The sequence below is a fragment of the Panthera pardus genome, unplaced genomic scaffold, assembly GCF_024362965.1.
Source record: "Panthera pardus isolate Hobbes unplaced genomic scaffold, ASM2436296v1 HiC_scaffold_20, whole genome shotgun sequence".
NCBI lineage: Eukaryota > Metazoa > Chordata > Mammalia > Carnivora > Felidae > Panthera > Panthera pardus.
The window spans coordinates 58708248-58736137 of record NW_026526766.1 but is presented as its reverse complement, the minus strand read 5'-3'; the positions used below and the strand labels follow the sequence as shown (position 1 = coordinate 58736137).

Below are 27890 nucleotides of genomic sequence, written 5' to 3'. Positions count from 1 at the left end.
AAAAAATCCACCCTCGCCAATGCAGATGAAGGAAAGTTCCTAACTATGCAGATGAAGGAAAGTTCCTAACTATATTTAAAAAGACATGCCTAGCCAGCGTCCTCTTTCAGCCCCTTCCTCTCACTGTATTTCTGCCATGCAGCTGGCGTCTGATGCACGGCCTTGCCTGAGGAAATGAATGCCACTGTTGCCAGAGAGATGAGAGGAGTTTGCCTTCCCAGGGACAGAGGGGACAGGCCAGTTTAGCAGGTGGAGGGGAAGGGGGCGTTATGTTTCTGTCCTGGCTTCGTGAAAGGGTGTGGGGATGGAAATGCCACTGCTTACGCTTCTCTCTCCAAGCTTTTCGCTTTTCACAACCGTGTGAGGGACTTGTGTTAGGCAGTGGTTGCCCTGGTGAGTCTGCCAAATCCTTCAGGAGAAAATCTGGAAAGTGAGTAAGAATAGGATTGCTTACAGCGTGGAACGTTTTAAAGCAAACTAGAACTTTGCTTCTGTGAAATCGTTTTGGAAGAGAAACAGCTAACTTCCTGGTTTAAGTATAGGAATGTATTTAGGCTCTAAATTAACAGAGTGAAACAATTTTATTATCATTTATTATGAACTGAAAATGTCGCGCAAAAGCAGCTAACTGGGAAGCAGGAGAACTAGGTTTCAGATCTGGCTCTGCTGCATACTGTATGGCCTTCGGCCAGCATCCCCATGCGTACAAAGAGATATTCGAAATAAATCTAAGGGTCTTTGTTTGTAGCACATACAGCTTCTGTGATCTCATGCCCCATGGAACAATCAGGCTCACCAGAGCCACACCTTTCCACAGGCCTTCCCTGAATGGGAAGTGGGGAGTAGGAGCCAAATGGCTCTCACTCTTCCCTGGAGGTGGACCGCTTGGGACTGCACGTGGCCAATATTGTCATGTAGTGGGGTGCTGAGCTCCCTGGACCCTGGACCGTGTGGCCTGGCTGGAGTATTGTGTTTGGAGGACTCTGGAGGTTCAGCAGCGTTCAGTAGCATGCCTTGCGGATGGAGAGCAAGAGGCGGGGCAGTGAAGACTCCTCTCTCTGGATTCTCACTTACAGCTTTGCATGTGTGCACCAGGGCAGCAGCGTGGCCCATTCACTTTGTCATGTGCTAGGCAGGGGGCTTCAGGGGCGCTTTCTCCACTGTGTTCACCCCGGCCCTGCTGTGGGCTGGCAGTTGAGCACTCGGTTTCTTGCTGGCAGGTCTGATCTGTCTTCTTTGGTGTCTCCTGTTCCCTTGCAGTGTAACCAGATCCACCACGGCCTTCGTTCTGGCATTGTTGTCCTTGGCAATGGGAAAGGCGTCATCCGGAACAATCAAATCTTTTCAAATAAGGAGGCTGGTATTTATATCCTGTACCACGGAAATCCAGTCGTGAGGTATGTGTGCTGTACCCAGACCATCCTCAGCCACGATCCCTTCTTTCCTCCCTGATCTCTGCTTCCTACACTGTGACTTTCCTCCATTTGAAAACATTTTTGTTGACTGAAACAACAGTATAGCAAAGCAAGCAAAGGAGACTCCACCCCGATCCCACTGTAGTAACACAGGCACTTTTGTTTGCATTTCCTACCAGTTCTACTCAGCAGACGTTACTGAGCACCTCTAATAATGATAACAGAGGAGCACTCTGCTCCCCCAGAGCTCACTCTAGCATGGAAGACATACGTGACCAGAAACAACTCTAAGACAGAGACGGCGTAAAGATTTCCACTTACCTGACAACTCTGTTCGGTTGAAAGCAGCTACTTAAGATGCTGTGTTAAGATCCAGGGGCTGCATCTGGCCTCAGCACAAAAGCGTGCTGTGATGGATCAGCCATGCGAGTTGTTAGGCGAGAAGGGGCAGTGGCATTGCCGGGAGCATGGGGCTGCCATCCCAGCTCTTGAATGGGGCAGGCTGATAAATGCTACTGAAGTGCTCCCAAGGGAGACAACCATTCTACTGGGGGGATGTGGGAAGGCCTCCTTACAAAGGGGCGTTAGAGTTGGACTTTGAACTGTAGGTAGAACATGGACTGTCATGGATATGGGAGTGGGCATTCCTAGTAAAAGAAACAACATGAACAAAGGCAGCAGAACACGGCAGATTCAGGGGTTGGCTAATAGTCCACTGTGGCTTGAGAACCTGTCTGACACAAATTGTGATGTTGGTATAAAATGTGTTAAATTGGGACTATCCCAGAAAATTGTGGGTCCTGTGGCTGCTGCAGCATGATCTGTATCTCCGTGGCAGAGTGGAAGAGGTGATGAGAAGAAAGCTCAGGGCTGGAGGAGGAAGCCTTATGTGGACCCAGCTGAGGAAGGTGGCATTTAAAAATTTTGAAACAGAAGACTCACACAGTTATGTCTTGCTTTAGGAAAATAACTGGAACAAATGTGCAGCAAATATATTCTGAAGTGTTTTTTCCCCTTGATTATTCCAGATGTGCTTTTCCATATTGTTGCATGGCGTTTATCAGTTTTGGAAAGTTTCAGAACATTCCATCTTTTTGATATTCCATAATTTTTGAAACAGTCCTATTACTGTTAGGCATCTATTTTTTTTTTTTTTTTAACGTTTATTCATCTTTGAGAGACAGAGAGAGAGCATGAACGGGGAAAGGGCAGAGAGAGGGAAACATCCCTCTTCGGAGAGGGAGACATTCTTCCAAGAATCTGAAGCAGGCTCCAGGCTCTGAGCTGTCAGCACAGAGCCCAACGCGGCTCTCATGAACCGTAAGATCATGACCTGAGCCGAAGTCAGAGGCTCAACCGACTGAGCCACCCAGGCGCCCTAGTTAGGCATCTATTTTTGACTGTTACAGACATCTTACTGAAAACAGTTAGTGGTCACAGAGTTCTTTCTCCATCTTTTGCATTATTACCTTAAGAGTATGTGTTTATACATATGCTTGCTATAGATTTAACACACATGTAAGTGTTTACTGTCTATGTAAGGGGACAGTGATATAAAAAGTGTGTAAGAACAGTCTCTGCTCCATGGTGTTTACGGTCTCATGCCGGAGATGGACACACAACCATGAGGGAGACTCATCAAAACAAGTGCTTTAATAGGTCTTTGTGTAAGTGACAGAATGACAGAGGAGCCAGCCATAGTTTCAGCTGAGCGAGTCAGGGGAAGAAGGCACGAGTTGTGTGTAAAGGATAGGTAGGATTTTGTGGCCAGGGAGATGGCATTCTGGGCTCAGGGGCAGTGAAATTCCAGGATGTGTCTTGGAAAAATGGTATTAAATGTGGTGCGTCTGCCACAAGAGGCCCAGAAGATTGAGTAGAAGAGCAGCCTCTGAAGGCAGGTTGATGCTGGAACACAGAACCTCTGATACCGAGTATGATCTGCAAAATAATGACTCTCCAGATCAATCCACTTCCTAATCCTTGGAACGTGCAAATATGTTATCTTTCATGGCAAAAGAGATGTTGAAGATGTGATTAAATTAATAACCTTAAAATGGGGAGACCATCATGGATTATCCAGGTAGGCTCTTCTGTAAATCATAAAGATCCTTAGAGGGAAGCAAGAGAATCAGTCGGGAGGAGGAAATGTGACAGTAGTAAGCAGAGGTCAGAGTGATGAGACTGTAGGCCAAGAAGTATGGGCGACCTGTAGAAGCTGGAAAGGACAAGAAATAGATTCCCCATAGACCTTCCAGAAGGAACATAAATCTGCTGCCACCTTGATTTGGTCCTGTAGGACCCATTTTGGACTTCTGACCTCCTAAACAAGAAGGTAGTAAATTTGTGTTGTGTTAAGGCACTGTGTGTATGGTAATTTGTCATAGCAGTCACACACCAAATCTGGGAAGTTTGGACTTTACCCTGTGGGTGCTAGGGAACTGTTGAAGAGTTCTGAGCAAGGACTGTTACAGTCAGATCAGTGTCTTGGTTTTTAAAACAGAATCTCTTTGAGGGGCTCCTCCTGGCTGGCTCAGTCAGTGGAATGTGCGACTCTTGATCTCAGGGTTGTGAGTTTAAGCCCCATGTTGGGTGTAGAGATTACTTAAAATCTTTAAAAACAAAAAACCAGAACCTCTTTGAGAGAATAGGTTGTGTTTTTTTCCCTTTATGTTTCTTTGTGATGGAAGGTAGGGATCTGGGGGAGGGTACAGAATGAATTTTGAAATCCCCGAAGTAGCCTGGGTAAGGCCATGGCAGTCTTTTTTGCCAGTGAGAGTTTTATAACCCTTTGTGTTTCTCTTTTTGCCTTGGCTTCAAGGAAGCACAGGGTTCAAACTTTCTCATCTGCCATAAACATCCTACCATTGGTTCTTGGAACAATGATTTGTCCCCTTTTCCTAAATGTTTTCTGATCCCTCTTTTATCTTTGTTTTGCTCTTCCTGCATACATACACTCTCCAAGTGCCCACGGGTCTCTTCTGGAGGTGAGATTTGTATTAAACTATACCAGCCATGCATTTGCTGCTATGGCACAGCTCTCAGAAATATGGATGCCCTAGCCCAGGGACTATGTCTGACCGTGAATTCTAGAAACCCACAGTAACCATCTGCTGACTGAATTGTAACCAGATCAAAACAGACTCTTTAGATCTGAGGTCAAAAATGGGGATGTCTTTAACAAATGATTTCTCTTGTTCCACTCAGATGCATGGGTAGGTGCAGTTGACATTTGGCTTCCCCAGCATCAACATACTTTGCCGGGTTTTTTCCCCAAAGATGTAAACCATTTGGACCCTGCCCTAGGAGATGGGAAAACTTAGCCAACTCCTACTCAGTAATGTTTTGTTGGATGCCAGGCCCTGAGTTAGGCTCTAAAGAGCCAGGTGAATACTGGACCTAAAACCCTCAGCCACATGGTAGGAAGTAGGAGGGTTGTCTCCTAAGAGAGGAGGCAGGTGTGCCCTTCTAGGAAGAAAGGAGGTCACAGCATTCCTGTTAGTAAAAATAACAAACAGCAAATGTGTGTCCTCCAGGGATAACCCAATTGTGCTAATGTCCAGGTGTGACTGGCTTTGTTTTAACAGGCAGGAAACTGAGGTGCAGAGACAATGCATGTCCTTAACATGCTCAGGTGTCTGGTGTTTCATTCGCAAGGCCTTTCCATGGCAGTGAGGGCTGCGTGTTTCTCTGAGCAGGAGCATGTTTTCCTGTGTCCTCCACATGTGGTTCAGCCAGCCCATGAGGTCTCACATACACATCCTCTGATACTCTCAAAACCCCCTTTTAAAAAATCTGGTTTTCTTTCTTTAAGGCATGTCATCATTTTATGTTGTCTTTCAGGGGATAGGTGATTAACAGAAAATAAGATAAAGAGTAGCTGTTGGATATGAACAGGGATTGTAGGCTCATTACAGGCAGAGACTCTGACTCAGCTTTGGGCACAAATCACGCCCAAAGAAGCTTAACACAGCTTCCTAGGAATTCTTGACATGACCAGTTGTGGACTTGTCACCTGTGCACCACGATGGCATGCGTTTCAAACAGCTTGCGTGTGAACAACAGTCAAGAGGCCACAGAAACTCGAGTAGCATTGTGATTGTATGGCATAGTTATTGATTTAGTTCTGGATCAAGTTGTCTGCAAGTTCACTAAAGATTTATAAATGGCTTCTAGGACTGCAGAAATGCTTTATGCCCCTGTGGACTTGTGTTGTTTGGGGAAGGCCACAAAAGAAGGTAGTCACCTGAGCAGGCATTGGCTTTGACATATGATAATGGTCTCATCTTATCCTTTTTCCTTGCATTTTAGCGGGAACCACATTTTTAAGGGCCGTGCAGCTGGCATAGCAGTGAACGAGAATGGCAAAGGCCTCATCACAGGTAAGGGTGGGAAATGCCTAGAGCCGTGGCCAACCAGGCAACCAGCAGCTGAGCCAACATCCCCGGCCTTGCCCCTGCCCAGTTCTTTACCTCAACAGCCTGGCCACCTTCTGTCTTCGTTGCTGTTCTGTACACTGGCCATGCCAGCCTCAAGGAGGGCTAACAGGGAGGGAGTGTCTGCTCTTTGCCAGGCCCGCTGCTTACAGGATCTCACTGGAAGGCTCACATAACACTGTCAGAAACATTTATGGCACACACACTGAATCCTTCCTCTTGGCTTTTGTATGGGCTTATGCCTGCTCAGGAAACCCATCCCCATTTCCCCTCCACCTGGCCAGCACCTGCCGAGCAGATCCTTTGGGTCTCAGCCTAAATGTCACTTCCTCAGGGAAGCCTGCCCAGACCTCCCACTGTACACATAAACACTCGCTGTACCCAGAAGGCATGCTCTGTGGGACGTCTTACTTAATTTCTTAGGGATCTGTGTAAGGTCAGTCTCCTTTAATATAAGGCTAGGTAAGTTCGCTAAGACAAGGATCAAGTCGGTGTGGTACATCACTGTAGCCTCAGCACGGAGCATAGCCATACCTGGGACATAAAAAGAGGTTGGTCCAGTAAATCCCTCTGACTGAATCCTGCCTTCATTTATCAGATGTTTATTGAACACACAAGGTATGCAGGAGATGGGGATACATCAGTTCTGTGAACAGCAACCCTTGGGTTCCTGACATTTTAGGGGAAAATAAACATGTACACACACACACACAAAAGGCGTATCTGTGAGTGATAAGTGCTCTAGAGATAATTATAAACTTTGATATATTTACATAAATGTATATTATATGTAAATATATAATATGTAAAATGTTATGTTTATATGCAATAATTGAAATAATTTATTGAAATTAATTAAAATATAGTGATAGAGGGACTATGTGGGTATTTAGGATTGTGTGGTCAGGGCAGGCATTTCTGAGAAGGCCAGACCTGGGTGACAGGACAAAGCCTGAGAAAAGAACCGGAATTATAAGCAGGGCCACCTGTGAAATACAGTTGGCATGCCTGGGGAGCAGAGGTTACTGGTGTGACTGGGTGTGGTGAAGGAGGAGCAGGGAGTCACAAGTCAGACAGGGTCACAGAGGCGGGAAGGGGCCAGTCACATAGAGTCTCCTGGGCCATTGCACTCCAGTCTCAGGAGACTGAGAGTCTACCCAGCCGTAGTATTGGGAATATCAGTATCCCAGCACCAACCCCCTGACTTGTGACTCTTCGGCCCACTCCCAGAGAGGTGGTGGATGAGGAGAGGAAGGCTGTGGTCAGTCCAGAGCTGAGCCTGAGAAGGACCAGCTTGTGCCTCCCCAGGCTGGTGGGGGAATGGCTGCATTCTGCCTCAGCCCTCCTAGAAACAGCCCCAGAACAGCCCTGCCTGGCCTTGGTCCAGAGACTCTAAAGCCAGTTTATTCTTAGTTGTTGGTCCTTAAGGCCACTGGGTACAGCGGGTATTAGGAATATAAGAGAGCACAAGAAAGATACAAACCTTGCCCTTGAGGAAAGAAGACAGCACTCAAGTCCCTGAAAAGCCAAATACCAAGCAAGATTCGGGATGCTGATTGTTGACAAGGCAAGGCCTGGTGTCCTGGTCCAGAAGGTCCTTTCTCTCAGCTGTCTAAGTCCTCATGGCCAGTGTGGGTGGTCCTTGGGTCTTGACCCTCTCTTCTGCCTCTCCATAGAAAATGTCATCCGTGAGAATCAGTGGGGAGGTGTAGACATCCGTCGAGGAGGAGTCCCCGTCCTCAGGAGCAACCTCATCTGCTTCGGCTACTCAGATGGTGTGGTCGTGGGAGACGAAGGCAAAGGACTGATAGAAGGAAACACCATCTATGGTGAGGTGCATGTTCCTGGGGGAACGGGTCTTGGGTCTAGCCCAGCCAGGGAGGCAGGAAGCCCAAATTCCATCTTTAGCTTGTGGGTCCTGAGAAAGTCACAGTCTTCCCTGGGCCTCAGAGACGTCCTGAAGAACAGGTTGATCTCAGGCCACAGCGACACTGTCCCTCTCAGAGTACAAGAGCCTCTCATCAATCACCTTGTAACCCACGGGATTGGTGAAACAGAGAGCTTCATCCCCATCTAAAATCACAAAAGTCAGGAGTTGTGTAAGGACGGAGCCATTTAGGCACTGATGTGGGCATCTGACTCCTCTTACCCCTTTCTTTTGATCTAGAGAACTAGAAATAGAATGGGAGAAATAGGATAGTCCTAAAAAAGAAACTGTTCTCGCTCATGCTGTGACTTTGAGCAGAGCCTTACTCTCTGGACCATATCTCTAATTATTGTTATTTACCCCATTTTAAAGATAAGGAAACTGAGACACAGAGAGGCTCAATAACCTGCTGAAGGTCACACAGCTAGGAAGTGATAGGGCTGGCATTCAAACTGAGGCCACCTCCATCTCTATGCAGGAAGGGGTTGGGCTGGGTGAACTCTGAGGACCCTCTGGCAGTGTCACTCTGGGTTTCTGTGCTCTGGAACTGTGGCCTTGACAGTTCTCAGAGCACTTTTACACCCTATGGAAGTATCCTGGTTGTGAGACTGACCTGGTTGTTACCCTCTTGTATGAAGGTGAAGCCTCCAGCCATAAAGTGATTTGTCCAAGGCCATTAGCACGCCAGGGACTCTTGTCTCCCAGGCCAGTGCCATCTTTGCTTCACCTCTTGGGGAGACACTGGGTGCTGCCTCACCCGCTGCTCAGTGCCCATGACCAGCCCCTTTCACCATCCCAGCTAATAAGGGCTGTGGTGTGTGGATGATGTCGTCCAGCCTGCCCCACGTCACCAGCAACCACGTCAGCTACAATGGCCTGTATGGAGTGGCAGTGTTTAGTCAGAAGGAGGGTTCTGGTGAGTTCCCTGGAGGTCACGGGGCCCAGGAGAACTTCAGCGAGGATGGGGACGCCATCCTTTGGGAGACAGAGCTGGAGAAGGACGATGACCCACTGCGCCGGCCTATCGCCATAGCTCTCGTGGAGTCCAACAGTATTAATCACAATGGAGGTGAGTATCCCCTGCTCCAGAGCCTTCCGTCCTCACACTGTCTTAAGGACCCTTCCCACTTGGTTGGCTACTGCTTTTGGCCACTTACCCAGTACCCTGGACCTCTGGCCATCACCTTCCCTGAACTTAAATCCATCTTTCCTGCCCCCCTATCTCACCTTGGTCATGCTGTTTCTCTTCCCTGAAATCTCCTTTCCCCCATCCACACATCCCAAACAACTTGAAGTTCAAGTTGAATGCACCCTTACCCTCTCACCTCACTGGCACTTCCTGGGGGCCTGGGACTGGATATGTTTCTGTGGCTGTTTTGTCAACTCTGACAGGCTGTGAACTTGAGGCACGGAGCTGAATCCCAGTCTGTCGGCACCCCTGCCCCAGCAGATCCCACATCCCACACCCGGCATATACATTTCCAATCTGAGACACGTTCCCCACATCTTAACATCTAATAATGTGCATTTCCAATTGATGGCATATCGTGGTTTAATTGGCGATTTTTCTTTCTTGTACAGAGATAAGAGTGGGTTTTAAATCCACAGGTTATCTTAAATTTGGAAAGAAAAAAAAAAAAAAAACAACTTACAGAGTTGATCTAACTCCAGGGCTCCCAAACCTGAAGGATGATTAGAGCCACTGTAGAGGGCTGATGAAGGAAGTCTTGTTAAAAGAAGGCTCTTGGACACTAGCGAGCTCTTGTCCCGGGGAAGGCAGAGGGCAGGGAGAGTGGGAGCCAGCAGAAGATGAGTTCTGTCCACTCCTAGTTCAGGCTTTCTCCACATGGCCATGCTGTCCAGTAGGACAGGCAAAGCCACATAAATTCACAGATACTTGATTTATATTTGCTCTTCTCCACCAGGCAGAAGCAACAGGCAGGTGGCACGAGAGGTTGGAATTTTCAGACTCCCATGTGACCCCTGGTGTCGTCCTCCCCACAACCTCCTGCCGATGCCTCTTGCTCTTGTGGGTGGATATCACCACTGGGGAGTCCTCCTCCTTTTCACCTCCAGGTCCCCCTGCCATGCGGCTCTAAGCCTGCTGATTTTGTGGGGGTTTTTTTCTATAACCATGTAGTGTCTCTAAGCATATACAACCCCAAACATCATTTTCTTTCCCAAATTTCGAACATTTTAGATACTTAATAAAATTACAGAATTTCCCTTGTAAAGAAAATTTCCCAAAACAATAGGGAGGCAGATGCCATCTCAGTACAAGAAGAGAAACATGCAGAACAGCTGTCCAGCAGGTGGACCTGTCTGGAGGGGGAACAGGCAGCCTTAAGCAGGGAGTGAGCACCCCATCACAGATGACAATATCGTAGGAGCAGGCAAGCACAGGAGAGCCGCATGGGCAGCTGAGCCAAAGCAGCCTTCATCACCTTTTCCTGTTTACTGAGGACTTAGTTCAGAAGGAACAGAATTTCCCTGATGCTCCAGGGTTTCTTCCTGCTCGGTTTGTCATCCATCCTGAAAGATGTGACTCCCAAGGGCTGGTTCCGAGTGTTGCTGCCTCTTCCCCACCTCTCTCCCGGGATGCACAATTCCACCAGGGTTTTTCCTGACTGCCGTTGTCAGGACTGACCCTGCTCCCTAACCCCTCCACCCGCAGCCTCAGGACTGTACGTCCAGAGCAGCGAGGCGCTGCATGTCCTCACCAACGTGATCCATGCTAACGGAGACAGAGGCATCACTGTAGCCCAGAGCAGCCAGCTCACCCGCGTGGCCAGCAACAGCATCTCCTGCAACCGGCAGAGTGGGGTCAAGGTCGAGGCCCAGTGCAAGGTGGAGCTCCGGGGCAATGGTATCTATGACAACAGAGGCCATGGGATCATCACCAAGGGCGACAGCACCGTGGTCATCGAAAATGACATCATTGGCAACCGGGGCAGTGGGCTGCAGCTGTTGCCCAGGTCCGACACGAAGGTGTGTGTGTGCGTGTGTGCGTGCGCGCGCACTGCATGTGCCAGCACAGGGCCCAGCCCTAGGACAGCCCTTGCACCCTCTCTACTGAGAAGCCCGAGGCACCTGGCACTGCAAGGGATATCATTCCTCCTGTGCAAACCCAGCCTGGTAGACACAGGTGGGGCTTCACACAGGAAGGGGGACAATGTGAACTAAGCCCTGAAGGATGGACAGGAGATAACCAGCAGAGAACTAGGATGGGGTGTGTCCAGGGGTATCGTTGTGGTCTCCAGGTCCAGCTCAGGGCTATTTCAGCCCCTCCCCCTAACAGAACAATCTCCCACAGGACCTGGTATGCACTGGGTGCTTCATGAGGGGGCCTGCGTGCACACTATTCTCTGCGTCCCTGCGGTACCCTCCCCCTTGTCTGCCTCAGCCCCACAGCTGGGCTGTCAAAGCCTTCCCTGACCCCCCAGCCTGTCTGAGGTACCCCTTGTCTGGACACCAGAGGTGCTATTGTTTCCCACCTCTCCCCGCCCTCCCCCCCCACCTCACACAGCACTTCCTATATGCTCCTCTGCCTCTTTGTCCACGCCCCCAGAGATGAGCTCTGAGCTCCATTTTTATGCAAAGCACTACACTGGGTGCCAAACCGACTCAGTCCCCACACTTGAGAAATTACCATCCCAAGGCCTCTTTTTGGCTCTGCAGCTTCATGAGTAGTGACTCCGGCAAGGAGTAAAGAATTTCCTGGGCTCTGCCTCTGGGCACTGTGGAAGCAGAGGAAAGGAGCAGGGACACGCTCCTGCCTCAGTCGAGGTGCCAGTGGTCCTTGCCACTGGTACAGTCTCTCCTCTCTGCCAGGCCTTTGTACGTTGTTCCTTCTTCCTGGAGCAGCCATTCCCTGCTCTGCACCTGGTAAACTTCTACCACTTACCCATCACCTCCTTCGGGAAGCCTTCCCTGGTTCTCCTACCTGATCTCAATATCCCTTCCCTGAGCTCCCATGGCTCAATGCTGACCTACCTTAGCAATGTCTTACCCCTCAGGTTTATAACTGGTATTTCACTTACCTGGCTCCCCAACCAGTCTGGGAGTCCCCAGGGTGTGACAAGCTCTGGCTGTCTCTCCCAGGTGATAAAGAACCGGATCCATTCATTCCGGGCCTACGGCATTGCAGTGCGGGGCCGCGCCAAGGCCCTGGTACAGGAGAACATCATCTTCCAGGGCAAGACCAGCAAGACGATCTTTCAGCAGATCTCAAACAACCGAGAATGTATCATGCAAAACAACAAGTTCTTGGTGTTCAAGAAAAAGTAAGTGTCTGGGATCTGCCTAAACCAATCTTCTAGAACCACAGGGAGGCAACTAGAGAAGCCAGGCCCAGTGATGCTGGCTGTCCTTGCTCCCTGCAGTCCTGCCAGCTTCTGGCTCTGGTCACTTAAAGGCCCGTGCTTGGACTTTAGTCAGGCCGGTGCTGAGGACCTGCGTCTGCCTCCTTGGGAGAGAACAGGCTTTAAGAGTCAGGGGGGTGTGATTTTAAATCTCAGCTCTGCCAGTTTCTTGCGCAAGGCACTCAACACCTTGAGTCTTAGTAAAATCCAGTTAACAACGTCTGCTTTGTAGCACCAATTTAAGATACAGTCAAATCGTGCGACCTAGCACAAGATCTGAGGTATTACAAAGACGTTCATTGCTGCTGCTGTCACTTATTTATGATACCTCTGCCTCCGTGTACAACTGCTTCACACTTATCTTCCCTGAACCTCCCTGTCCCTCCCTGCTCCCCATTTCAGTGACCTCACCATCTGATCTATTCTGGCAGCAAAACCTCTGTGACCGATTTCTCCCTAACATCAGAGTTCAGTCAGTCATTACTAGGTCCTCTTGATTCCACTTCTGAAATGTGCCTATATCAGGCACCTTTTCTCCCCAACTGCCATCACCCCTGCTCACATCTCAGCACCCTTCACCCTGACCTCTGGCCCCTGTTGCCAAGGTGCTGTTCTGCTGGTGAATGGATGGACTCTGTTCTGCTTGGTTGGTGCTTTGCTACACTGGTTACACAGGTAATAACTGTTATACCACCGCTGCCACATTCCTCTCGCACTGGTGACAGCCCTGGCTGCCAGATGTATCCATCTAAATCGGCTCTGCTCATGTCACAGCCCTGGTCAGAAACCTTTGATGGGTCCCCTTTTCCTGTAGTAATGATCTCTATTCCTTTTTTAATTCTACACACGCTCAGCAAAAATATTGAGGAAACCTCATATATGTTTTATACAGTCATAACTTATAAAAAAAAATAGGAATTCTAATCTTTTCTGGACAGAAAAGCAGATATGATCCCAGCAGATCATATCGTGGACTCCCTGGGGTCTGCTTCCTCCTGTCCCTTTGGAGACCCCAGGATACAGATAGCACAGACCTGGCAGCCTGCATTATCCACCATGCACTGTTGAGTCCTGATTTTCCTGTCCAAGCTTGCTGTCTGCTGCCAGACTCAAATGCTGGCAATTCTTTGGACACAGTAGCTAGCTCCTCACCATCCACACCTTTACAGTCCTACTCGTTGTTACAGAATCATCATAAAAATGCACAGAATATATGGTTACTGGCTTAAGCAACTTAGGATTTGGGGTAAGAGGTGGTCCCTTGTAACTCAAATGACAGAAAGCCCCGACCAAAGCTTTCCCTGACCCTTCAAAATCTCTGTAAGATCCTGAGGGACTGGAAACCTACCAATTCCTGTCCCCTATAGCAGTTTCCAAAATGTCATTTAAGGAAATCGCACAGTATGTAGTCTTTGGAGCCTGGCTGCTCTCACTTAGCCTAATGCACCTGAGATTTGTCCGTGGTGTCACATGTTGTTCATTCTTTTTGTTGCCAAGTGGCGTTCCGTTGAATGGATGGACCACACTGTTTATCCGTTTGTCAGCTGAAGGGTATGTAGTTCCTAATTTTAGGTGATTATGACTAAAGCTTCTGTATACACGCAGGTCATACACCTAGGAGGGAAATGAAAGAGGAAAAGTCACCGACCTTCTCCAGAGCCTTATAGAGATGGGGAAGTTGAGGCTTACTTGTCCAAGGTTACATGCAGAGCTGGAACTAGAGTGCAGGACTTTTGCCCCCTAGCTTCCCACACATCCCACCTCCTTGAGCTATCACTGATTTGGAGGCAGAACCGACACCCAGATTTTGAACACCTGGATCTCGAGCCTAAGGTGAGATGGTGTGGGGCATTCGGCAAATGCTCCAGACTCTCACAGTTCATGGACTGTCGTTTTGCACCTCTAGGTCTGATACGTGGCGCCTGGTGAACCCACCAGCACGGCCTCACCTTGAAAGTTCTCTCCGAGGCCCCTCTACAGCCCACAGTGGACAGAAGGTGACGGCCATGGCGACGAGGATCACTGCCCGCGTGGAAGGTGGTTACCACAGCAATCGTAGCGTCTTCTGCACCATTCTGTAAGGAAGGGGAGCCGCGGCGTGGGGCGGCTAAGGGCGGTGCAAAGACTCCAGGAGCAACAACCCCATACCCAAGCTCAGGCTCGGGCTCTGATGGGTGTTCAGCCGAGCTAGGAGGTCAAGGCAGCATCGGGATGAAAGCAGCAGCAGCAGCTGAGGGGCTCCGGGCCTCTCTCAGTCCTCCTACTCACTGCACCCCGGAGAAAACAGGCTTCCGGGCTTCCTGGGGACTAAGAAAAGAAACAGATTGGTGGGTTTCCTGTCACTCAAGCTCTTATAGAAGTTATGAAGAGTTGGGGAAAAACGATACTAAAGCTTTGGTCAGGTCTCTCTGAATGACAGGGAAGTGTTGTTTTACACACACCAAACCCAGACTCTTGTCAGGGAAGAGCAGATTTACTCCTGAGGGAGGAGGTGATTTTAGTAAGGTGGAAAGAGATAGCTGCCCCAGAATTTTCCCCTTTCCTGGACCTCTCTCGACCCCTACAAGCACATGGCCACACGCTCCTGGCTATCTGCAGAGGCTGGAGGAGTTGAACTTGGTTCCCTTCAACTTAAACTTGAACTGTGAGGGGGACAGGGAGCCCTCTGGAAAGGCTGCCCTACGATGACAAGGGACTTGCTGAAAAGAGGAAGGCCGTGTGGAGAAGTCCTCCTTTCAGCGGCCCAGGTGCCCGGCTGGGTGGGGCAAGGATGCACGAGACCCCACTCTGCCCTCAGGGAGCTCCCAAACTCAGGAGGATACTGGCTCGAGGCCCTGCGTGTACCCGCACCAGCCGCCCTCCTGGGCACCGGACTGGTGGAGATGGAGGTGCCCAGGGCCCCTTGTCTGTGTCCATGTTCTCTCATGGATGACTGCCTGCCTTTACTGACCCTACCACAGTTCCCCACTCTGTGCCTTGGCTCATGCTCTGTCCTCTTCTTGGCATGCCCTTCTCACCATCTGCACTTGTCCATACCCCACCTAGTCTTCGGGGGTTTAGCTGAGACACTGCCTTCTCCGCAGAGCTCCCCTCCCTGCAGTGACAGCGCCTTCCGCCCTTCCCGCTCTGAGGCTCCACCGCCCTTTCTCTGCCCCCTCTCAGGTATGGAGCACTTTCTGCCTTGCTTTGGAGTTTTCTAGGCCCCCGCCTGTGAGCTCCCTGAGGGCAGGACCTGGCCTCAGTCTGTTCCCAGTTCCCAACCCAGGGTTGCCGTGGGGGCAGTAGCCTGAGGGAGGGGAGGAAGGGCCTCCTAAAGGGCTTTACTGAACTGTACTGTGAACGTGTCAAGGTCCCAGAGCCAGGTGGGCTCAGATCCCACCTGCTTGAGGACGGGGGCTGAATGTAGCACTGAGCAGCTCAGCCTGGACAACCCCCTCCCACTCGGCCTTTCATGTGGGGCCTTCGCCAGCCTATAGGGGGTGCTGTGGTACACTTTGCCACTCGCTTCCCAGGCTGGTTCCACCGGGCCCTCGGTGCTGCTCACCTGGGTGGGGTGGAGGGGTAGCTGGAGATGGTAGTAGCTGGCTTCTCCCCGAGGACTTTGGGCACAAGACACGGGCCCCTCCTGTCCCCAGCACTGTCCTTTGCACTTCTCTGGTGGCCCCAATGTGAGTCGCTGTACAAAATGCTGCCTTTATTATTTTGTAATGACTTTTCTGTGAACCAAATGCTTATGAAAATCTCTGCAACCAAAATAAAGTTTTATATTTTAAAAGAAGCCCTTTCGGGGGACTTGCCTCGGTCTGGGTACATGCTAGCGTTCCTGGGCAGCTGGATGCAGTTCCCTGCTTCACCTTCCTGAGGCACTGCTGCTTCTTCCGCTGAAAGAGACAGATGCCCTGAATGTCCTGTCCATTCAGCAGGTTCTGATTCCGGGCTCCCATGTGTCAGGGGTTATACTGCGGCCCTCCCCACCCCGTGGGCTGTGGAGATCAGCAATAACAGTACCCGGTGTAGCGGACTGGACAGTTTGCAAACGGTTTTGAGATCAGGAACCACATTTTCCCAGCTTCAGCATCTTCATTTTTGCCGTATCTGCATGCCATCTAAGGAGAAAGTTAGTACTTAATATTTTTCCTTAAATTAATACTTTATTTTATATAGAAGAATGTTAGATTTGCAGCACAATAAGCACATACATAGTACAGTGTTCCCATATCCCCCACCCCCACCCTGAGTCTCCCCCTTACTAACGTCTTACAGTAGGGTGGTACATTTGTCACAATCAACCAATACTGCCTCACTGTTAGTAACTAAAGTCTGTAGTTGTTATCCAGTATTCTTTTACCATTCCAGGACCCTATCCAGGACATTTAACTTTGCTGAACTAAAAAGACGTATTTACATCACTACTATAAATCCAAAGTTAGGGTTTTCTTTTTTTTTTTTTTTTTCAACGTTTATTTATTTTTGGGACAGAGAGAGACAGAGCATGAACGGGGGAGGGGCAGAGAGAGAGGGAGACACAGAATCGGAAACAGGCTCCAGGCTCTGAGCCATCAGCCCAGAGCCTGACGCGGGGCTCGAACTCACGGACCGCGAGATCGTGACCTGGCTGAAGTCGGACGCTTAACCGACTGCGCCACCCAGGCGCCCCCAAAGTTAGGGTTTTTTAATACACATCGAAACTATTAAAATGAAAATATTTGTGATACCACAAGCAAATAAACCTTTGTTGAAATGATACATTTGGGGAGAATTGTTACTGCACTTTATCCTGACCAGCAGAACCTCATATATTTTGATACGCTAAAATTGTGTTCCATCCATAGTATGCTGAATACTCACTTGGTGAGGTCATTGCCCTATTTTTTACAGAAGGAATTGAGGCTCTGAATAGTAATGCCTGTAAAGGTCCAGCAGGTGAAAGTTCACTGTCAAATGTTAAGAGCTTGTAGGCAGGAGAGGGGTAGATAGGGCTGTTGCATAAAGCTTTGGCAGAAAAAGGAACAGTGGAGACATGCACACAGTGCCCATCTCTGCCAAGTCACTTGGAGGTGAGACACCCATCCGTGCCCTCCTGTGGCTGGAGTAGAGTGAGGAGGGCACTGCCCTGCAGGGCCTGCACACCATGGTTGAGTGGACAGGGCTTGCTGTCCTACACAGCTGGCCAGACCCTCCCAAGAGAACCTGTTCTGATAATTTGTCCTTAAGTGAGCCAAAATCTTATCTCCCTGGCTAAATCCTACCCATACTTCAGGATCCTACTTCATTATCACTTCATAGAACACTGATCCCTTCAATCTCCCTTAAGTCCTTCCCCAACCCTTGCTCTCATGCCCATGTCCCCCCCCCCCCCCCCCCGCCCACCCCACGTTATTCTCATGGTGGCACTGAATCTTCCGTATTGAAAAACTCTGTTGATTTGTCTGATCCCCTACCCCATGCGCTGTGAAGTCATGCCCAATTGATCCTCTATGCCCAACGTAGACCAACACTCAGTGTTGGATGCAGGGGTAGATGGATGGGTAAATGGACAGATGGATGAAGAAATAAACCCAGCACCACTCCTAGTATCTCTACCTTGTAGAGCCCCCAAAGGGCATCTCTTCCCTGACAACTCTCCAGAGATTTACAGACAACATCCTTATGCCTCTGGGGTCTGCCCTGCTCTTGGCCACCTCTCATACATGCCACTTTGCAGACTGTTCTCCCCATCCTGGTCATTTCTCGAGACCCACTCCAGTAGTCTGGGTGTGTCTGGGAGAGCCCAAAGGCAGCATGTAAGAATCCTGTCCTGCATCTCAGGAGGTATGTCCCAGCTCTGTGCATAGCAATTAGATCTGAAGATAGGATTCTCTAAGGTCACTGTGTTTCCCTGGATCATTTGCTTTCAGCCTGCAGTAGCTAAGGGCCCCCTTCACTGAGTTACTTGTCACTGGTGAAGGCTTAACCCTGGTATGGAGTGCAACAGGTCAGCTGCCCCCATCAGGTCAACAGCTTATACTGTGGCCTCCCTGGGCTTTCCTGCTGGCCAGCCAGGCCCAAACATTGATGCCTTCTGATAGGAGTGTGCAAACACAACAAAGATTAACACAGCTTCACCCAGGTCTCCAAATCCTGTTGAGGCCACTGCCTTGGTTTCCAAAGGAGATCCTGAGTACAGGGAATGGTAGACATAGTACGGCCAGACCAGACAAGAGCCAGTTGTGTCTTAGAACAGCAATAACCCTACACGGTCCTCAGTAGCCCTGGGCCCACCTTGCCACTCCTTCCTTCCGGCAGCACAAAGAAAGTCTCCTCTCCAAAGTCTTCTCTCCCATGAGGCCTGATGGGCTTGTTCCAACCCTAAGCAGTTTCTTCCTATTTGAACATGCTCATCCCATTAGCTCTTTCTCCCTTCCTGTCCTGAGCTTTGTACAGTGCATTTATGACCATGGGTCTCCAGAACCCCTCCACCGTGATTAGCATTCTTTTTCAATGAAGTCAAGCCTAGCTATGGCCCTGCTAGTACAGAGAAACTCACAACTGTCAACATCTTCTTGAAACATTGTTCTTGCCTGAGTGCAGCTAAAGATCCTACTCGTCAGGATGGTGTCTCACTTCTTGGTTTTGGCCCATTATTCATGCCCTCTGTTTGGACTCCCTGGGTTAAAAGCTGATTCCAGGGCTAGAGCAGGGAAAGTACAAGATGGCTGGACTATCTTGGTCCAGAAAGGAAGGAACTATCCTTAAAATGATGGGGATACAGGAGCTAGTTTGAAGAAACCCGAATTAGCCAAATGTGGTACAATCTGAGCCTCAAAATAAAGGATAGTAACAACGTTCATAGAATAAGAATCGGCGTGTCTATCCTGATTAAGTGAACAAAAACATTTTAACAGGAGGGAAAAGAGGGCTTCCTCTGTGTAAGAAATGAATGATAGCGTTAGAAAATCACCATACTGCAACCATCTTGGTAACTGATTCAACAAGAATCAACTAGGGCTAAAACTCATGGTGCCTTCATGATGGAGAGAACACAACCTAATCAAATAATGAAAGTTAACATCACAAGTACAGGACAAATATGTGCCTCTACTGTGATGCACTTAGAACACAGCATCATGTCTGATTTTCCTGCCAAAAATGTATATCCAGAATCTAAACCCAAGGAAACACCAGACAAACCCAACTTGAGGGACACCCCACACAATAAATGACCTTACTCTTGATTCAGATAGATTAAACAAAACCAAAGAAGTGTGGTGGGCAAAATTTGAATATGAACTGAGGACTAGTTGCTAGTATTGTTTCTGTCTCCCCACTATTGATGAATGTGCTGTAGCTATAAGAGAAAGGCCTTGTTCCTAAGACATGCACAGTGCAGGGGGCGCCTGGGTGGTTCAATTGGTTCAGTGTCCCGCCCTTGATTTCTGGCTCAGGTCATGATTTCACGGTTTGGGAGATTGAGCCCCACATCAGGCTCTGTGCTGACAGCAGAGAGTCTGCTTGAGATTCTCTCTCCCTCTCTCACTCTGCCCCTCCCCCGCTCATGGTTGTGTGCTCGCTCTCTCTCTCTCTCTCAAAATAAGTAAATAAACTTGGGGCACCTGGGTGGCTCAGTAGGTTGAGCGTCTGACTTCAGCTCAGGTCATGATCTTGCTGTTCCCGAGTTCGAGCCCCACATCAGGCTCTGTGCTGACAGCTCAGAGCCTGGAGCCTGTTTCAGATTCTGTATCTCCTTCTCTCTCTCTCTCTCTCTCTGCCCCTCCCCCGCACATGCTTGCTCGCTCACTCTCTCTCTCTCAAAAGTAAACATTAAAAATTTTAAATAAATGGGGTGCCTATGTGGCTCAGTCAGCTGAGCGTCTGGCTTTGGCTCAGGTCACGATCACATGGTTTGTAGGTTTGAGCCCTGCATCGGGCTCTGTGCTGATAGCTCTGAGCCTGGAGCCTCCTTCAGATTCTGTATCTCCCTGTCTCTCTGCCCCTCCCCCGCTCACTCTCTGTCTCTGTCTCTCAAAAATAAACATTAAATTAAGTAAAATAAATTAGATATTAAACATAAAATAAACATTAAACAGTAATATGTATTTTTATGTTACATATATTTTGTTATAAACATTTATATGTTATATTTATAACATATAAATGTTTATAAATATTTATATGTATGTTATAAACATGTTATAACATTTTATATGTTATATATATGAGATATATATATATCATATATATATAAACAAACTTTTTAAAAAAGACATACACACTACAGTTCTTACAGGTAAAAGGGTGGGATGCTTTTCTCAAATTTTCTCAAATGGCACAAAAAGAAATCTATAAATGTATAAACAAATAATAAATACAACACATCAACAGCACGAGAATCCGGGTAAAGGATATACAGTTCTTTGCACTATTCTCACAACTGTTTTCTAACAAGGATATTATGTAAAAACAAAAGTTTTTTAAAGAGGACACTTTAAAGAATTTTATCTGATTAGATTTTTCCAGGTTGGGGTCCCCTATAAGTGTGTTACACATAACTTCTTTGGCCTCATCACTGTTCCAATGTCCAGTGGGTCCATGCCACAGGCAGAGACTCCCCTCCCGGGAAAAGACTTCACTTCGCTAGCCAACACCCAAAAGTTGAGATTATTCCACAAACTGAAAATCCCCCTAACGGTACAAGCATCCAGCCCACGGTCTTCCTTTCTTCAAAAAGGACATCTGGGGCACCTGGGTGGCTCAGTCAGTTAAGGGTTTGGGCTCAGATCATGATCTCATGGTTCATGAATTCGAGCCCCACATTGGGCTCTCTGCTGTCAGCGCAGAGCCCGCTTAAGATCCTCAGTCCCTCTCTGATCCCCCACCCCCTCTCTGCCCCTCTCTGGCTTGCACTCTGTCTTTCTCTCTCTCAAAATAAACGTTTAGAAAAAAAAACAAAAGACATCAGGAAACATTTTGGCAAAAAAAAACTTTGTGGGATTAAGGTATCCTCTGTGAATGTATTAGTAAATAAATGGGTTTTTAGAGCTAGAAGGAAAAAACCTAGTACGATTCTATTATTTCACAAGTGTTACTGCCTAAAATCCCTGCCATGAAGAGAAGGCGCAGTTCACATATTATGACTCATTTAACAGACACTGATTGCTGTACGTCAGGTACTGGGCTAGGTTCTCTCTCACAAGACTTGTTCAGGTGGAACAAGGGCCCCCCTTTTGAGCCTTTTGATCCACAGACCCTTTGATGTACAGAAATGTGCTTTTTAGCCCGCCCCTGAGAACGCACCCCCTACATTTAGCGAGGTACACCTGTGGTCAGCCAAGCCAAGTATTTATTTGTCATCCCAGACTTCTCCTTGTCAGTATCATGCCTCCGTGTGAGTGACTGAAGACGGGCTGCTCTCTTACTCGCACAGAGGTGGTTCAGAATCCTGCTCACATGCTAGGAGCCGACCATTCCTGGAAATTAAGTTTCACAGTGTCCAATCCATCAGAACCTAAATGTATTCATGAAAACACAGTCTACCCTATGAGCCACTAGTTCGCTTCCCAGAGATCCGTAAGGATCTTCTTTTTCCTGGTGCAGAGTCACACGCTTGATTTTCACAACAGCTTAAAGAAAAACGAGGTGTTTAGATTTCCTGCTCACCCCTCTGCTGGAGGGAGACAAGGATGTACTGACGCCCACTACCGAGGACTGGAAACAAACGAGACAAACCACAGCCACCTGGAAACATGCACTGCAGGCATGGCCTCACCTCAGAAGCAGCCTGATAACCGCATCCCAGAACCCAAAGAAATACAAGGATGGCCTGTCCCAAATGAATCACCTGACACTCCTTTCCACCGTGTCTTCCCTCATGGATGACCCAGCTGCCGTGTGAACTTCCTCCTGTCGCATTTCCAGGGAGAACTGGATTTCATCTCCCCTCCGTCACTTGTCCTGGCTCCCCAGATCTAACTTTGAGCACTAGGCATGGACCTAAGTCTCTCTGAGTCTCATTCCTGTTCCACATATCGCCCCTCCAGATGCTGACTCCACCACCCCAGTGGCAGGTAAGGCTGGGCAACGGCCAGCCTCTACTCCCGTCTCCTGAGTGCTTTCCAGTAACTAGAGGCTGGAGAGCAGACACCGATTTCCAGACTCCCTTGCTGCTAGGGTTCTAGATGCAAATTAGGTTCCTATGTGTGGACAGTTGAGCCACGAACAACATGGATTTGAGCTGCACTGCTCCACTCATGCATGCTTATTTCCAACAAATATAGTGCATTGTTGTAACTGTACTTTCATATAATATTCTTAAAAACATTTTTTCTCTAGCTTACTTTATTGTGAGAATACTCTGTATAATACATATATAAAATATGCTCATTGCCTGCTTATGTTCGAAGTAAGGCTTCCAGTCAACAGTAAACTATTAGTAGTTAAGTTTTGGGGGTGTCAAAAGTTACACACGGTCAGGCGTACTGTCACATGCATGGATAAACCTCAGAAACTTGTGCCAAGTGAAAGAAGCCAAACACAGAGGAAAACATGATATGCAATTTCATTTACATTAATATCAAGGTAAATCCATAGGAACAGAAGACAAATTAGTGGTTGCCACTGACTCAGGGGAGAATGGAGTAGGGTATTTCTTCTTAATGGGCACAGGGTTTCCTCCAGGGGTGATGAAAAAGTTCAGGAACTGGATGGAGGACAGGGTTGCACAACATTGTGAATGTACTTAATGCCACTGACTTGCGCATTTTTAAATGGTTTTTGTTTTTTAGTTTTTTGGGGGTTTTTCTTTATTTATTTTGAGAGGGGTGCAAGCAGGAAGAGGCGGAGAGAGAGGGAGGGAGGCTGACAGCGCAGGGCCCAACACGAGGCTCAGATTCATGAACAGTGGGATCATGACCTGAGCCGAAACCAAGAGTCAGATGCTTAATCGACTGAGCCACCCAGGTGCCCCTTAAATGGCTTTTAAAAGGTAAAATTTATGTGTCTACATTTTACCAAAGGAATATGTGGCCAACCCATGACAAAGACAGCCAAAGGATCCACCCTGAAAGGGATCACAGACTTGGCGGCTGGCACTTTCATGATAATACATACCCCCTGCTCCTGCACAGCCACAGAAGGATCCAGGGCTGGCCTCGAAGCCACTGAGGGCCTTTCCAGCTCAGATGCCATCAGGTCCCACAGTCCTTAGCGTAAAGTTATTTGTCTCCCCATAGACTTGTTGGTTTTTGCAAATGCCCTCATCTGTTAAGAAAAATTATCTCGACAACCATCTGGACATAATTCAACAAAACTGCAGAACATAAACTCAAAGCCGAGACTTAGTTTTTACTTTACTATCAACGGATGCATCAAATGTCGTTAACACGCCAACTAATTTTTAGTAGCTTCTGGGCATGTCTGAGACCACAGGCACCAACAACAAAACCCACAGCAAGAGCAGTGCTTGGGAAATTCAGTCCAAGGACTCCCGCAGCTGCTCACAGGAAGCAGCTGGATTGGACTCCATGGTCTGTGCTGGGGAAGGAAGGCGGGACCCCCAATCCATCATGCTGGAAAACAGCGGCCACCGCCACTGCAGCACAGAAACAGAACGGCTTCCAGAGCTGGGCACAACACACTTCACAGGGCTCCAGCCTCAGTGACCTGGGACGTCAGGCTCTTTCCTGGCCACAGAGGTCTTGAGTCTTCCCTGAAAGTCCTCGTCCTCCCACAGACTCGGCACTGGCCATGGACTGCTGGCCCCGGTCTCTGCATTTTTCAAGTCTTGTCCCCGGATCTTCAGACTCCTGTCTGAAGGGTCTGCAACCGTCTCAAGTCAGGAGATTTGGTCCCAAATCAGTGCCCTTCATTCAAATCAAGCACCTCTGTCAGCTGGGCCTTGTGCTGGCCGCGGTAGAGGAGACAGAGGTTAATCAGACACGGTCCCCGCCCTGGGACAGTTCACACAGTGTGAGAGAGACGGCAAGGCGCGTGGATAAATGACTGCCGGCCAGTCCAAGGCAGAGTGTGGGGCCCACAGGAAAGGGACATCTGAAATGCTCCAGAGAGTCTACGAAACGGCTCCTGCCAGCCAGTCGGGCCCCCGTGTGAGGGTTCAAACCGACGGACCTCCTGGCTGGCTTAATGAAGCCCCAGTTAAGCATTGTGCCCGGAAACCTCTCCTCCCTCCTGTAGAATAGCCCAGCTCACAGCACGACATGCAGGGAACCGGGTCAGCTGTTGGGGGATGGCAGCTGCGGGCAGTGGTGTCGACAACGGTCAACGACTGCCACCTCGGCTCAGACGTAGGTCACTGAAAACCGCAGGGCCCAGAAACCAGACATTCCGCCCTCAGGAAGCATTCTGCCTCCTGTCCCTGACCTCACAGAGAAGGGCCGGCTGGGTCACCCCGCTCTGAAAGGACCACCCTGGCTGGAGCTTTGCCTGAGGAGAGGAGGAGAAGCAGAGGCCGCAGACACTCGGTGGGGCACCATCTCTGAGGTCGGGGAACAAACAACAGACCCAGAGAATGGGTAAGTTACAGCTCATCCTCTTTCTGGGACCCTCGGAATATGCTAAGAAAACATCGAACATTCCAGGAAAAGCAGTTGGTTTAATGTGAGGCGTAAACCATAGGCGATAAAGCCATCTCTGCGCTCTGGGCACAAGTGTAAAGGGCCGCTGGGCACAGACAGGCAGGAGACTCAAAACAACAGGTCTGATCCGCCGGATACCGGGTTTAGGGAGTTAATTGAATTCATTTCTTTTTAAGTCCCCATTATTTCTGTCTGTGCACAACGACACCTGTGTTAGGATCAGAGAGACGGGCTCTGAGAAGAGAATCCAAGCTCTGAGGGATGGAGCACGGGCTCCCAGGGGGATGGCATGGTGGTGAGCCCCCGGCCACCAGCAGCCCTGCCCCTTGTCCCCCCACCACCCCCACTCCTCCCTGCACACCTGGAAGGGCTCAAAGGTCTGACCTCGGACTCCGTGTCTACAGCTGGCAGAGAGCTCAGAGGTCTTGTCGGCTCTCCTGGGACAGACACGAAGCAGCTCACCTTGGGGCGTCCGTGGCATGGACATCAGGAGCACCATGAACGCCCCACTGCCCCCATCTCCCATCTTCCCAAGCCCGGAACCCGGGCATTGGAGAGTCTCTGTACCCTCCCTCCGAACCCAACCACTCTCAGCCCCTGCTACTGTGACCCCCAAACATCTCCCGTGTTTCCTCTTCCATCTCCGCTGCCATCACACATGCTCAGGCTCTCTTTGTGTGTATGTGTTTATTTTTGAGAGAGAGCACAAATGGGGGAGGGACAGAGAGAGACACAGAATCTGAAGCAGGCTCCGGGGCTCTGAGCTGTCAGCACAGAGCCCGACGCAGGGCTAGAACCCACGAACTATGAAATCATGACCTGAGCCGAAGTCGGACACTTAACCGACTGAGCCACCCAGGTGCCCCTACGTTCAGGCTCTTATGTGCATGATCTCTTATGTGGCCACACAGCACCTGCTCTCCCTACTTTCGCCTTGACTCCTACCAATCTCCTGCTACAAATACTAGATGTCACAGCACATCTACAAGTTCATGACATTCCAATTTGCTACAACTATTCCCACAAGAGCCACCACTGGAAGAAGGCAGAAATTTGACTTAGATTCAGGTGTTCTAACAAAGTAAGTCAGTGACTGAGAGGGAAAACAGCTTGGAGGAGAAAAAAGCAGCATGGAAGATCCACATTTCAGGTTCTTGATATTCAGATTTTATGTGACCTGACATTACCAGGTCATTCCTGAGTAAAATGAATACAGATCCATTTTGTTTAAAAGACAATGTTAGGAAAGAAAAACAAAGAAGGGAGGAGTTCTGGAAGTTTCCTATAAAGCCCTTCTGTTAAGCAATTTCCATTTTCTTGCAGATTCCTCGTTATAAAATTAGAACTGTGTTCCCCTGGACAATAATCTATGCCCTGGAAGCTTATTTCAAAACCCAATGACCACCATAAGAAAAGCAATTCCTTCCTAATTAAACATTAAGATGATTGGTCAATGTATCAACATACCACTGCAAAATAGTTACAAAATAAAAACAAAGCCTCCTCACCTCCCCTTCAATCTGCTTCCTACTCTGATGGCAGATTAATTTTACTAAAAGCACAGCTCTGCTCAAGCCTTGCCCTCATTCAAAACCCTTCAGTGGCTCCCCATTGCCTTCAGGATAAAGAACAAACTCCTAGCGGGTGTTTGAAGATCTTTCTCCTTTTGGCCCTGACCTACTTGTGTAGCCTCATTTCCTTCTAATCACCTTCAAATAACCCCTGGCCCAAACAAAATGCACTGAGAGTCCCTGCCACATCTTTATCTTTTCCCCACTTCTGCCTAGAATGTTCTTTACTCCCCTCTACCCCCCACGTCAAAACCCTGCCTCCTTGTAAGACTCACTCAAATGCTACCTCCTCCATGAAGTTTTCTGTGATGTCCTCCTCCCTAATACATGCTGCCCACCATCTTCAGGCTTCCATAACCTTTTACTAGAGATGATTCTCATGTATTTATCACTGGCTGGCTTGTATTGTTATTTCTGCACATATTCTCTACTTCCTGATAAACTATATACCCCAATACATTTTCCCCTCACATTTAACATATGTCATGCAAATAGAAGGTACTAAAATTTTGAATGAATCAAGTAACAAGCGGCAGAAAACAGTACAATATGGCTGGCAGCAACTGAATTTATCACTGCACTTAGAGAGGTAGCAAGTCTGGAAATGTGAGAACTCTATCCCAGTGGTTGGAACATTTTGTCTACATATTGTCTGTTTCTATCCAAATCCCCAATTTACTATCATTATTTACCCATTGATCTTTCGGTCCTGCTGGATATGTGTGTGTGTGTGTGTGTGTGTGTGTGTGTGTGTGTGTGTGTGTGAGCGTGCCTGAGGGTGTACGTGCCTGTGCAGAGGGGAGGAAGCAGAGTGGAGGAGAAAGATTATCATCAAAAACAGGCAGCAGCAACAGAGAAGCTCCTTCAGTGAAGACAGCTCAAAATCCACAGAAGCATCAAGTGTGTCCTCTACTGGCTGTCAAACACAGGGAGGGGGAGATTGAAGTCCTGCCGGGCAGTGGTTCCCACTTTACTGAGGACCGCAGAGCTTGTGAAAACCCAGGTGGGCCCCACGCCCAGAGTTTCTGTGCCTGTAGGTTGGGGTGGGGCTCAGATTTTTCTGACAGGCTCCAGGATACGTGGATAGGGACCGTGCTTTAAGGATCCTCCGTGTAGATGGACAAATGAATCAAGGGGTTCAGGGCAGGAGGATCAGCTGTGGCACATGATACAAGCATTTCTAAAACTAGAAAATTCGTCTTTAATCAGATTAAGGCACACAGAGAAACACTATCATCTTGTGGTTTTTCCTTCTCACTTGTAATTCAGAAACCAAATTCTATAGGGTAGACTGAAGAGTTATGGACAAGGGAGTCAGGAGACCTGGGTTCAAGTCCTGACTCTGTCACTAGTTAGCTAGGTAACCAAAGACCCTTCGATACCCTCTCAGGACATCACTGCACACATTAGAACCACAATTAGAACTCAACCTGATAAATCTCCAGGGTCAGGTCTTACATCCCATAATCTCACAATTTTAAAAACCTGTTAGCAATTTAGTTCCAAATCTAATTATCCCATCTCTATATAAAATGCTTAAAGATGCTGCAAATTGAAAACATGAGGAATAATTAACAGTTAAATTGGAGAAGAGCCCATAATAGTTGCAATTAT

At 48.5% G+C, this 27890-nt stretch overlaps 1 protein-coding gene and 3 long non-coding RNA genes across 6 annotated transcripts in view; 1 reads left to right on the top strand and 3 right to left on the bottom strand.

The window, feature by feature from the left end:
• The window catches only part of FBXO10 (F-box protein 10), a 54575-nt gene extending 38661 nt beyond the window's left edge, over nt 1-15914 (top strand). For both annotated transcript variants that reach the window (XM_019454466.2, XM_019454467.2), the window contains 7 exons: nt 1261-1397; nt 5724-5794; nt 7525-7677; nt 8575-8844; nt 10450-10763; nt 11877-12058; nt 14043-15914. In XM_019454466.2, the coding sequence (XP_019310011.1) occupies nt 1261-1397; nt 5724-5794; nt 7525-7677; nt 8575-8844; nt 10450-10763; nt 11877-12058; nt 14043-14217 (1302 nt within the window). In that variant the 3' untranslated portion in view covers nt 14218-15914. The remainder of the gene's footprint in view (nt 1-1260; nt 1398-5723; nt 5795-7524; nt 7678-8574; nt 8845-10449; nt 10764-11876; nt 12059-14042) is intronic.
• Nucleotides 7226-9860, bottom strand: LOC109270130 (uncharacterized). Its single transcript, XR_002081442.2, has 3 exons — nt 9428-9860; nt 8389-8651; nt 7226-7921 (listed from the first exon to the last, which is right to left on the bottom strand). It is a non-coding gene; the product is annotated as an uncharacterized LOC109270130 (long non-coding RNA).
• LOC109270129 (uncharacterized) lies at nt 10541-14197 on the bottom strand. The gene is made up of 3 exons (XR_002081441.2): nt 14086-14197; nt 11816-13750; nt 10541-10645 (listed from the first exon to the last, which is right to left on the bottom strand). It is a non-coding gene; the product is annotated as an uncharacterized LOC109270129 (long non-coding RNA).
• Nucleotides 15915-15933: 19 nt separating the features above from the next.
• LOC109270131 (uncharacterized) overlaps nt 15934-27890 on the bottom strand; it is a 15770-nt gene continuing 3813 nt past the window's right edge. The window contains exons 1-3 of one of the 2 annotated variants that reach the window (XR_008424254.1): nt 23222-24496; nt 16145-16242; nt 15934-16017 (exon numbers count right to left, since the gene is read on the bottom strand). This is a non-coding gene — a long non-coding RNA (uncharacterized LOC109270131). Of the gene's footprint in view, nt 16018-16144; nt 16243-23221; nt 24497-27890 lie in introns of those variants that run through there. The other variant, XR_002081443.2, reaches the window with a different exon arrangement.